General features: G+C 47.2%; 1 protein-coding gene across 1 annotated transcript; it reads left to right on the top strand.

The window, feature by feature from the left end:
• The first annotated feature begins 4072 nt into the window (after positions 1-4072).
• On the top strand, positions 4073-12415 carry LOC308676011 (thialysine N-epsilon-acetyltransferase-like). The gene is made up of 6 exons (XM_081341707.1): positions 4073-4263; positions 6079-6130; positions 7167-7250; positions 10785-10883; positions 11431-11471; positions 12185-12415. The coding sequence occupies exons 1-6, from the start codon at positions 4201-4203 to the stop codon at positions 12362-12364; spliced, it is 519 nt and encodes a 172-aa protein (XP_081197833.1). The 5' UTR covers positions 4073-4200; the 3' UTR covers positions 12365-12415.
• The last annotated feature ends 220 nt before the right edge of the window (positions 12416-12635 follow it).

Below are 12635 nucleotides of genomic sequence, written 5' to 3' on the forward strand. Positions count from 1 at the left end.
TGGAGGTAACACCGATCCAGGTAGAGGCAGTCTCCCGGGGACGCGCCTGCGCGCGCACGCCTCACCCCGCCCCCCCCTCCAATCGCTCCTTTCCCCTCTTTCCATCCAGTTGATTAAGCGGGGGGGGGAGGGGCGTGAGGGTGAGGCTGTCTCGGCTGGCTCGAACCGGTTTGGAAGGAAGGAAGGAAGGAAGTCAAGTTTGGAAGGAGGGCAGAGCCGCCTCGGCTTGTCTCTGGAATGCAGGAAGGTAAATGGGGATAAGTGAGTTGCAGAGCTGGAAGGGACCTCGGAGGTCATCTAGTCCAACCCCCTGCTCAGGCAGGAGACCCCATGCCATTTCAATCAATCAATCAATCAATCAATCAGAATAGAGCTGGAAGGGATCTCGGAGATCTTCTAGTCCAGGGGTAGGCAACCTCGGCTCTTTTATGACTCATGGACTTCAACTCCCAGAATTCCTGAGTCAGCATAGCTGACTCAGGAATTCTGGGAATTGAAGTCCATGAGTCATAAAAGAGCCGAGGTTGCCTACCCCTGTTCTAGTCCAACCCCCTGCTCAGGCAGGAGACCCCATGCCATTTCAATCAATCAATCAATCAATCAATCAGAATAGAGCTGGAAGGGACCTCGGAGGTCTTCTAGTCCAACCCCCTGATCAGGCAGGAGACCCCATGCCATTTCAATCAATCAATCAATCAATCAAACAATCAATCAAACATTCAGAGTAGAGTTGGAAGGGACCTTGGAGGTCATCTAGTCCAACCCCCTGCTCAGGCAGGAGACCCTGTACCAGGGGTCTTCAAACTTGGCAACTTATGTTATTCTATTCTATCATTATTCTATTCTGTTCTGTTCTGTTGTATGTCACTGCAGGGATGCCGCAACCGTCGCAAGTGTGAAGACTGATTGTAAGTCACTTTTTCAGTGCCGTTGTGACTTTATAAGTGACTCGTGATACATTTCTAAGTTAAAACCTTAAAACTAATATTAAATTGGATAGAAAGGAGTGAATATGGGGTGGGTGGGATCGCCTACTAATCTACGGGGACTCCTCATTTTATGACCACCATTCAGCCCCAAACGTCTGTTGCTATGTGAGAACAGCTGTTAACTGAGTTTTGAGGCCTCTCTCGCCACAATTGTTAAGTGAATCACGGCAGTTGATAAGTGAGCAACACGGTCGCTAAGCGAATCCCCATCGACCCTGCTTCTCAGAAGGTCGCAAAAGGGGGAATCGTGTGACCCCCTTGGGACGCTGCGACCGTCGTAAATACGAGTCAGTTGCCCAGCGTCTGAATTTTCATCCCGTGACCACGGGGGAGGCTGTGACGGTCGTTAAGTGTGAAAAAGGGTCCTCAGTCGCTTTTTTCATGTCGTAACTTCAAACGGTCACTAAACGAACAATGATTACCTGGTATATTTCTTCAGGTGGAATCTACCACAAGGATAACTATTTTGGGGGGGTGTAGGTCAAAAGCATTTCCCTCCTTCCAGGAGACCTTGATCCCCCGGCTCTGAGTTCGAAGGCGGATCCCCTGTAATCTGATCGGTTGGGAAATCAGGGATCCCAGATCTCTGGAAGGTGCACATTTGGCTGAAATCTTCCCTCCGATCTATATGGCAATAATTTTTGCTGGAAGCGTAAATTGCATTTAGTAATCGCGAGGGGGGTGGGGCAATTTGGCTGATTGATGAGTGGCTATTAGGGGTTGTAAACTCAGGTTAATGAGCGGGTTGAGGGAACTCGGCCAAGGGGGAAGATAAGGGATAAACTGCGGCACATTGCAACAGGCACGCCGGGCCGGGTCGCTGGGTGCAACCTGTAGATGAGATTGCCATTTTTGAAACGTTTGTGTGGCAGAGTTCACACCCAGAGCCCTGGGTGAATTTTTAAGTCCGGCGTTTCTCAACGGTGGGGAGTTGAAGACGTATGGACTTCAACTCCCAGGATTCCCCGGCTGACAAACTTTCAGAATATCCTTCGTCTTTTTTTCCCCCCCAACCGTGACAACAATCCTGTGAGGTGGGCTGGCTGGAGAGAGGGCGATTGGCTCAATTCACCCAGACATCTTTCAGGCCTAAAGCGGGACTAGAACTCCCTGCCTCCTGGTGATTGGCCCAAGTCACCCAGACATCTTTGAGGCCTAAGGCGGGACTAGAACTCCCTGCCTCCTGGTGATTGGCCCAAGTCACCCAGACATCTTTCAGGCCTAAGGCGGGACTAGAACTCCCTGCCTCCTGGTGATTGGCCCAAGTCACCCAGACATCTTTCAGGCCTAAGGCGGGACTAGAACTCCCTGCCTCCTGGTGATTGGCCCAAGTCACCCAGACATCTTTCAGGCCTAAGGCGGGACTAGAACTCCCTGCCTCCTGGTGATTGGCCCAAGTCACCCAGACATCTTTGAGGCCTAAGGCAGGACTAGAACTCCCTGCCTCCTGGTGATTGGCCCAAGTCACCCAGACATCTTTGAGGCCTAAGGCAGGACTAGAACTCCCTGCCTCCTGGTGATTGGCCCAAGTCACCCAGACATCTTTGAGGCCTAAGGCAGGACTAGAACTCCCTGCCTCCTGGTGATTGGCCCAAGTCACCCAGACAACTTTGAGGCCTAAGGCAGGACTAGAACTCCCTGCCTCCTGGTGATTGGCCCAAAATCACCCATCTGCTTTCAGGCCTAAGACAGGACTAGAATTCTCCTTCTCCTAGTAATTGGCCCAAAGTCACCCGGCTAGTTTCATGCTTAAGGCAGAACTAGAATTCCCAGTCTCCCTGTTTCCAGCCCACCATCTTAACCACTAAAACAAACTGGGTCTCACCAACCCCTTGCACCTTGTCACTCGCTTCCGAAGGGGCCTCAGCCCAGCCAACTTAGGAGAAGACCTCAATGCAGGCACACCGTCCATGCTCAGAAGCTATTAGCTTGTGAATTTATAACACACACACACACACACACACACACACGTCAAGGCATGCAGGGGTCCAAGTTGCTATCTTTCCGAAATTGCTCTCTGTGTACGGTCAGGTGTAAAAAACAGGCTAATAGGCTAGGTCGCTACAGCAAGCAGTCCTCGCTTTACAACGGTTCATTCGGCGACAGTTCAAAGTTACAATGGCACCGAAAAAAGCGACCCGGGACCGTTTTTTTGCCGTGACCGTCGCAGCCTCCCTCCGTGGGTCCAGGGTATCAAAATTCAGAGGCTCAGCAACTGACTCATCTTTACGACGGTCGCAGCATTCCCCCGGGGTCACGTGATTTCCCCTTTTTGCGCCGAGCTTCGAGAAACAAAGTCCACGGGGGAATCCGGATTCGCTTAGCGACCGCGTTACTCACTTAACAACCAGCACAGGGATTCGCTTAAGCGCGGTGGTGAGAAAAGTCGCAAAACGGGAGGAAAAAAAAGCCCACCGAACAACTTTCTCGCTTGGATTAGATTGAGGTAAAGGTAAAGGTTCCCCCGCACATGCGTGCTAGTCGTTTCCGACTCCGTTTCCAAGCCAAAGAGCCAGCGCTTGTCCGAGGACGTCTCCGTGGTCATGTGGCCGGCATGACTAGACGCCAAAGGCGCACGGAACGCTGTGACCTTCCCACCGGAGTGGTCCCTATTTTCCTACTTGCATTTTTACGTGCTTTCAAACTGCTAGGTTGGCAGAAGCTGGGACGAGTAACAGGCGCTCACTCCGTTACGCGGCGCTCGGGATTCGACCCGCCAAACTGCCGACCTTCTGATCGACAAGCTCAGCGTCCTAACCCACGGAGATTAGGATTAGATTAGGTAACCTTTATTGTCATATTTTTTTCCCCCTGTGGGCACCATTGGCCCAGAAGTTTGGGGCTGAACTGTAGTCGTAAGACAAGGATTCCTTGTATCCCACCCGTATCCTGTCTGTTCGGTACCTTTTTATCCCTTTTAACATTAATTCTGAGTTTTTTCACCTTCACCTGTATGACGCGCCGGTCATAAAAGTCCTCCAGGCAAGATCAAAAGCTAATCAATAAATCCATCGACCGTCCCGGCAACTTCTAGCCACACCTGCAGGGGGGAAAGGGCGATGCCCCCCCCTTCCCCGCATGATTGGCACCCGGCCCTGCCCGGCCCTCTGCAGCTGCCCACAGGGCAGGGCAGGCCAGGAGGAGAGAAAGGTGGCCCGTCCTGTTGCCCGGGGAAGGGGGGGCACTTTGCAGCAGCGCCCCGGACTAAGCGATGGCGTGTCTCATCCGGCCGGCCGGCAGCAGCGACTGTGAGCAGCTCCTGAGCTTCATCAAGGTGAGGAAAGGGCGAAATCCAGACGGTCAGCAATTCTTCCAGCAGAGATTGGCCCGCTGTTTGTCTGGGAAGGAAGGAAGGAAGGAAGGAAGGAAGGAAGGAAGGAAGGAAGGAAGGAAGGAAGGAAGGAAGGAAGGAAGGAAGGGAGGAAGGAAGGGAGGGAGGAAGGGAGGGGAAGGGAAGAAGGAAGGATGGAAGGAAGGAAAGAAAGGAAGGAAGGAAGGAAGGATGGGAGGGGAAAAAGGAAGGAAAGGAAGGAAAGGAAGGAAGGAAGGAAGGAAAGAAAGAAAGGAAAGAAGGAAGGAAGGAAGGGGAAGGAAAGAAGGAGGGAAAGAGGAAGGAAGGATGGAAGGAAGGAAAGAAAGGAAGGATGGAAGGAAGGAAGGAAAGAAAGGAAGAAAGGAAGGATGGGAAGGGAAGAAGGAAGGAAAGGAAGGAAGGAAGGATGGAAGGAAAGGAAGGATGGAAAGAAGGAAGGGAAGGGAAGAAGAAAGGAGTAGGAAGGAAAGAAAGAAGAAGCAAGCAAGGAAGGAAAGAGTAGGTAGGAAGGATGGAAGGAAGGGAGGGAGGGAAGAAGGGAGGGAGGGAGGGAGGGAGGGAAGAGGCAGCAAAATGCCTTCTGAATTGGCTGAAGGTTTTGCCGGAGGAAGGGGCTTAGCTCGCCAAGGGCTTTGGCACCTGAACCCTTCCAGCAAAAGAAACCCCCCCCCAAAAAAAACCCCAAAAGAGGGGGATCCAACCCACAGGAGCCCCAAAGAGCAAGGCGGCCTCTGGCGGAGCTTTTCCGGCAACCGGGAACGAGGAAAAATAAATTCGGAATTAGCACCCCAGGAGCCCCCTTTCTCTCTCCCGTCTGGGGGGGGGGCGATTGTGGGGTGCCGAGTTGTTCACTTTTTATTACTCAAACACTGTGCAAGGAACCCCATTTTTCCCCTCTTCCCCCTGGTCCTGCTGAGGGATCCCAGCCAGATCAAAGAAGGGGAGACAAATCCCGCTTCTGCTTCTTGCCCAACTTTTCAAAGAAGTCCTCGGACTTACGGCCACCCCGGGAGCCCAAAATCCCCGTGGTCTAAATCAGACAGTCGTTAAGTGAGTTTTGCCCCCTTTTATGACCTTCCCGGCCACGGCGGTTGTTAAGTCAATCTCCGCAGCGGTCTAAGGGAGCCTCACGGTCCTTAAGTGAATCCGTCTCCTCCTCCCGCTACGCTGACTTTGCTCGTCAGAAGGTCGCAAAAGAGGATCCCGTCAGCCCCCCCCCCCCCGGGACACTGCGACCGTCATAAATTTGAGTCGTGACCGGGGTGGGTGGGGTGGGGGGGGAGAGGCTGCTGCAGCTTTGAAAACCGGCCCAAAGTCACTTTTTTTTTAATGCGCTTGTACCTTCCCGATGGTCACTGAACCAAGTCGTAACTCGAGGACCGCCTTATGGTATGTTCCCTCAAACCTCTCTGCTACGTTTGTGAATAATGATGATGATGATGATGAGATGCTGTTGGAAGGAACCTTGGAGGTCATCTAGTCCAACCCCCTGCTGAGGCAGGAGACCATTTCAGACAAATAATAATAATAATAATAATAATAATAATAATAATAATAATGATGATGATGATGATGATGATGATGATGATGACAATAATAATAATAATAATAATAATAATAATAATAATAATAATAATAATAATAATAATAATAATAATAATAGCTGGAAGGGACCTTGGAGGTCATCTAGTCCAACCCCCTGCTCAGTGGATCTGGAGAAGGTTGGGATTTGGGGGTCCCCCATAACAGTCCCTCTATTTATTCTGCCCCCCCCAGGACATTGCTGACTATCACAATTTATTGCACGAGGTCACAATCAGCGCCGAAGGTAAGGATTTCGAGACTTTTGGTGTGTGTGTGTGTGTGTGTGTGTGTAATGCCAGGTGCCCTCCACCCACCACCCCCTTCCCAGGAATGCCAGGCGGGAGAGGCTGGCGGCTGGTGAGCAACTTTTCTGGAATTTGGGGAGAGGGTGGAGGGCAGGGCGGACGCTGCCCGGCTGGCGGGTGGGTGTGTGGGTGGCAGCAGGAATGTGGGCAGAGCACCTGGGCAGGGGGGGAGGTCACCTGGCCACCGAGAGCGACGGGCACCGTAGCCCAGCTGTGGAGAAGGAAGGAAGGAAGGAAGGAAGGAAGGAAGGAAGGAAGGAAGGAAGGAAGGAAAGGAAGGAAGGAAGGAAGGAAGGAAGGAAGGAAGGAAGCTGGGGGGAAGGAGGAGAAGAGCCCGGATTGGGTTGAGGAGGGCTTTCCTTGGGCAAAGAAGGCGGAATTCTGAATCAGCATTTTTTTCTCTTCCTCCTCCTCCTCCTCCTCCTCCTCCTCCTTCTTCTTCTTCCTCCTCTTCCTCCTAATTTTCCTCCTTTCTTCTTTCCTTTCCCCTTCCTCCCCCTCTCCTCCTCCCCCTCTTCCTCCTCTATCCCTCCTTTTTTCCTTCCTTTCTTTCTCCTCTTCCTCCTCCCTTCTCATCCCCCTCCTAATTCTCCTCCTCCTCCTCCGTCTCTTCTTCTGCCACCTCCTCCTCCTCCTCCTTCCTTCGTTCTTCTTCCTTCCTTCCTTCTCCTCTTTACCCATCTCTTCCTGTCCTTACGCCTCTCCTCCTCCTCCCCCTCCTAATTCTCTTCCTCTTCTCCCTTCTCCTCCGTCTCCCTTCTTCCTCCAAATTCTCCTCCTCCATCTCTTCTTCTTGCGCTTTCTCTTCCTTTCTCTTCCTCCTTTCTTCCTCCATTCTTCCTCCTCCTCCACCCTCTCGTTTCTTCCTTGCCCTTCCCCTATTTCTCCTTCTCCATCTCTTCTTCCATCACCTCTTCCTCCTTCCTTCCTTCCTTCCTTCCTTCCTTCCTTCCTTCCTTCTCCTCCTCGTCCCAGATCTGAAAGCAGACGGGTTTGGCCCAGATCCCTTCTTCAACTGTCTGATGGCTGAATTGCCCCCAGAAAACCCCTCAAAACAAGGTAATATCCACTAATATCCCCCCCAAAAGACTTGTCAAACTTTAAAGACTTAAAACTCGTCAATGCATCCATCTTAAGCTTATCTTTTTTTTTAAAGAAATGTTTTATTGATATTTTTTTTTACAATCACCATCCTTAGTGCCTAGTTTACAGCGTGTTGTCTTGGTTCATAATTTTTTTTAACAAACAACAACAATCAATGGTAGTTAATTAACAATCAATAATAATTGATTTTTGTGCTTCCATAGTTAGTATATTAATTAACAGTATATTTCTTTGATCTTCCCTTCTCCCAAGAGTATTGTCCTTCTTCAACCTTAAAAAAATATAATTGTTAATATTTTCAGTGCCTAAATGGTTAAATATAAACATTTTTTTCACGTTTGTACAAATAATAACCTCCGTATATGACATTTTGTTTATCAACTTGTGATGTTTTTATAAAAATCATCTTATTAGTTCACCATCTATCCTATTTTCACAGTTCTTATTTAAGCTTAATTTAATAATAATAATAATAACAATAACAATAACAATAATAATAATAATAATAATAATAATAATAATAATAATAATAATAATAATAATTTGGAAGGGACCTTGGAGGTCATCTAGTCCAACCCCCCGCTCAGGCAGGAAACCCTATACCATTTCAGACAAATTCAAACAATTCTTATCAGTCATAATTTTCTCAGTATTTATCATCTAAATATCCAGATTTTCCGTTTAGATACAGCATCCCAATGTTTTCGTATTTCATGTGTTAAAAAATACTACACTGCTTATCTACCTTATGCCGTCTACCTATAATATCTTTTCTGATCAGTTGATATTTCACTTATATTTGTAAAAGTTAATTTGTTAAATCACTAATATATCCTATTTTCAAAGTTCTTATTTAAGCTTAATTTCCCCTCAATATTTCAGTCATTCCTTAATCTTAATTCTCTGCAACTTAATTTACCTTTGAATTTCAAACTTTTCATCCACATATCATCCCAATATTTTAACATTTTATATATTATAGAAAATACTATATTACTTATATCTCTTATCACTCTTATTATAAGACGCCTTTATATCCAAAGTTATCTGTTATTTTAACTGTATTCAAACAAGCATTTGCTCATGTAATTCTCCATCTGGTAGGGTGAGTCAAAACTCCTGAATCTGTTTCCGGCCTTCTTCGTTTGCCAGATAGCTTTCCAAATTGATATATTCCACTTGCCAGGAAATTCTTGTATGCTTGTGAGTGTTCTTGGCAGTGGAGAAGACAGAATGCGTAAAATATATGCTTTTTGTCTCCCAAACTCTGATGGTTCTCCTGGCAGCTCTATACTCCATTTTGTTAAGTCTTCTTTCTTATCCTCAGGATTATTTTGACGTTCTGATCAATAAAGTATCTTTTTCGTTTTGTTGTTATGTCCCAGTCTTGTAGTTTTTTTCCTGTTTGTGTTAAATTATACTTCTCTTCATTTGTAGCTTCGCTGATTAAGTCATTTTCTTCTAGTTTACATTCTGTTATTGATTTGTTTGTTCATTCTTTACCATCATTTTCTGAGTGTTTTTTTTTTATTGTGGGTTTAGATTAGAAATGTGCTCATTTATGTCGTCAAAGTTGGTTTTGATCTCCTCGTGGTTTAAAGTGATTGTCATTTGTATCTGTCGTAGCATTACATACCATTTCCTCCTGGAAAGTATTTGTCTTGTCTTGAAATGTTGCTTCTGGAGGTCTTTGATATTCCAAGCTAGGTCTTTCAGGAGTAAGTATTAAATGTGGTTTTCTGTCATTTTTTGATAAGTATGCAATATCCACCATGTTGTCTCCCCCTTTCAAATAATCCTTCATCAGTGCCGTAGTCTCTACATGTCAAACCAGCCAAACTCAGAATCCAAACAGCCCAATTTTGTATAGTTCTTATCTTTATATATAGTTTTTATAATCCACTGTATTTCCAATTGTCAAGGCACCAGTAAAATCCGTAATTTATAACAGTTCTTTCATTCAGGAATCAATTGTCAACCAGTCAAAATTGCAGTTTAGTATATTTAGCCACCTTGAATCCTTCCTGTAAATTCCCCCCTAAAGGATTAGCCAAGAGTCAACGTTTTTCTTTTTCTGTAAACAATTCTTGAGTTTACACAACAGAGTATTTCTTTTCCTTCAGACACTTTTTAATCCTTTGGCTGGCCCAGTATGTATTCTTTTCTTTGTTCCCAGCCCGCTGTCTTCTTAAAGATTATTAAAGTTCAAGGGAGCAGATTATTCTTTGTTTCTAGGCAACTTGCCAATTTCTGAGTCAGTGTTGCTAATGTTCTATGTTCTAATTCTCCACTAGTGTCAGTAGTTGTTTTCCAGCTTTTTCAGTCAAGAAATTATTATTATTATTATTTATAGTTTCATCAAAACCCTTTAGAGCAGGAGTCTCAAACTGCCGTTGGGCTGTTTACATCATATGGCCGTGCCCACTCCAGCTCCGGCAATGCAAAAAAAGTTGCGATACGTTGCGACACGTCACATGACGTGGCGAGTTTGACACCCATGCTTTAGTTTAGAGTATAATCTTAGCAGGGTTTTTTTAGTTTCTAAATTTATCCAGACTGTAGTATTTTAAATTTGATTTCAGTATATTTCTTTCCCCCTTAAAGGTTAATTCACCGCTTCCATCTGTGTGTGTGTGGGGGGGGGGTAGTCCCCTCCCTTCACTTTCGGAGGTTTTCTTATTTTGGGGGTCTTTCCCAAGGACTTAGTTACAGAGTAGAGGAGAGAATATCGATACTCTCACCAGTTCCAAGCACGCTGTTCACCGTTGTTCTGATTCGTGCTCTCTGACTTCGACTGCAAGCAACTTGGGCTAGTCGCTGGTGTGCTGGCTAGCCTCTGTCCTGTTGGGTTAGAGGGCTTCCCCCGGATTGAACGGAAGGACCACTGTTATTTCGTAATCATTGGGGCACCCCTCTTTCTTCACCACCTCTCTGGGGTGACTTCAGACCCATTTAGGGTCCCCCGGCAGGACGAAATCAGCTGTGGGGTGTGGAGCTCCGCAATCCGGCGGCCGTGCGCTACAGCACAAAAACCGGAAGTACCATCTTAAGCTCCTCTTCATTACACGGATTCATCCTTCCGTATTTATTGTGAGGTAAAATGAAATATTGTGTGACCCAAGAACAGCTACCAGAATGGAGTGTGATTACACACCGAGGGTCACTTGTGTTCAAAGTTTTTGCACTCTTAGTTAGTCCTTGACTTAACAACTGTCTTGCTTAGCAACAGAATTTTTGGGCTCAATTATCGTAAATCGAGGACCACTTGTACCTGTTTTTACACACACACACACACACACACACACACACACACACACACACAGACACACACGAATGCAGAATGTCAGCTTCTGATGCGAGCCAGTTGCATTATTTTACTCCCAAAATATTTCACATTTTGTATTTTAACTCTTTGTGTTTTTAACCGAAATGTGATGTAAACGTGCCACACGATAAGTGCGTAAATGATCATTTTTACTCCCCACGCAGGACGCCCCATCGGCTACGCCTTGTACTATAAGGCATATTGTGTCAACCACGGGAAGAAGATATATCTGGAAAATCTATACGTGGTGCCGGAATTTCGCGGTAGGTAAAAGTATCGGCTTGAACTCGCCCAGAGTCACTTCGTGGTGAGATGGGTGGCGTATAAATTTAATCAATAAGCAAAATAAGTGCCAGGCATCTTTTAAAAGCCGGTTTTGCCTATTGGGTTAGTAGCAGTTTTATGCTCTGCCAGGTGGAGATTCATGCTGGCTGGGGAATTCTGGGAGTTGAAGTCTCCCATCTTAAAACATGGCTGGCTGGGGAATTCTGGGAGTTGAAGTCCCTCATCTTAAAGCATGGCTGGCTAGGGGATTCTGGGAGTTGAAGTCCCTCATCTTAAAGCATGGCTGGCTGGGGGATTCTGGGAGTTGAAGTCCAGCTGTCTTAAAGTTGGCAAGTTTGAAAAATATTAAAACGGAGTTTCAGTCTAAGCAAACTCCAATGTTCCCCAATAATATGGTTGCTGCTGCTGCTGCTGCTGTTGTTGTTATTATTATTATTATTATTATTATCATTATTATTATTAAATATAATTGGCATGGAACGACGGGGGCAACACATTGACTCCCCTCCGGTTTCTTCTCCCCAGACAAAGGAATCGGAAAGCAGTTGCTGATCAAAGTTGCGGAAGTAAGTTCCGAATGTTGGCATTGTGGCCGGTCTGTGTCTTTTCCGGACTTCCCCAAATGAGGAATTGTCATCCCTTTCTCTGGAAAGGCGGCTACAGGCAGTCCTCGACTTACGACGGTTCATGTAGTGACCGTTCAAAGTTACACCACCACTGGAAAAAGTTGACTCAGGACCGTTTTTCCACACTTAACGACCGTTGCAGCCTCCCCAGGATCAAAATTCAGACGCTTGGCCAGTGGCTCGCATTTATGACGGTCGCCGTGTCACCTGATCCCCTTTTGCGAGCCTCGGACAAGCAAAGTCAACGGGAGTTCACTTCACAGCCGTGGTGACACACTTAACGACTGCTGCGATTCACTTAACAACGGTGGCGGGGAAGGTCGTAAAACAGGGCAAAATCTCGCTTCACAACCGGCCCGCTTAGCAACAGAACTTTTGGGCTCCGCTGTGGCTCTAAGCGAGGACTACCTGCAGGACTTTGGTCACTGAGTGATTCGTCGTAAGTCGAGGACTACCTGTCCCGTCGGGTCAGAATAAGGCTCGCAGAGCCTGCAGCTTCAGGGGCAGTCTACCAGCCGGAGAAGAGGGTGGGAGAGGCCAATTTCCTTATTGCACGGATGCACCATGGGAAACAGGGCGTTGGTTTAGCCAGTGCCGGATACGGATCTGATCGCTTGTAACTTCATCATGCCTTTTTTTTTCCGGTCCGGCAGGTGGCTCTTGCCGCTGGCTGCACCGGGATGAAATTTAGCACCATGGAGGGGAACCAGCGGGCAAAGAATTTGTACCTGCGCCTCGGAGCCGAGGACACCACCGAATCCTTCGACTGGCACTGCATGGAGTTTAGCCAAGAGGCCTTGCAAAGGCTCGTCCAGGGCGGGCAGGGATCGTGAGCGCGCCCCAGGCCGATTCAGGAGGAGGAGGAGGAGGAGGAGGAGGAGGAAGAATGGCACCTATGCCAAGATCAGAAAACCAGGATTTCTCAGCCTTAGCAACTTTTAAGATCTCTGGACTTCAATTCCCAGCCAGGATTCACAGGCTTCGGACTCCCAGAATTCCTCAGTCAGCAGAATTGGACTTCATGTCCCAGAATTCCCAGCTAACATTTGTGGACTTTAATTTCCAAAGTCCCCAGGCAGCATGCCTGGACTTCAACTCCCAGAA

This window comes from Vipera berus (genome assembly GCF_964194415.1).
Source record: "Vipera berus genome assembly, chromosome: W".
In the NCBI taxonomy this organism is placed as follows: Eukaryota; Metazoa; Chordata; class Lepidosauria; order Squamata; family Viperidae; genus Vipera; species Vipera berus.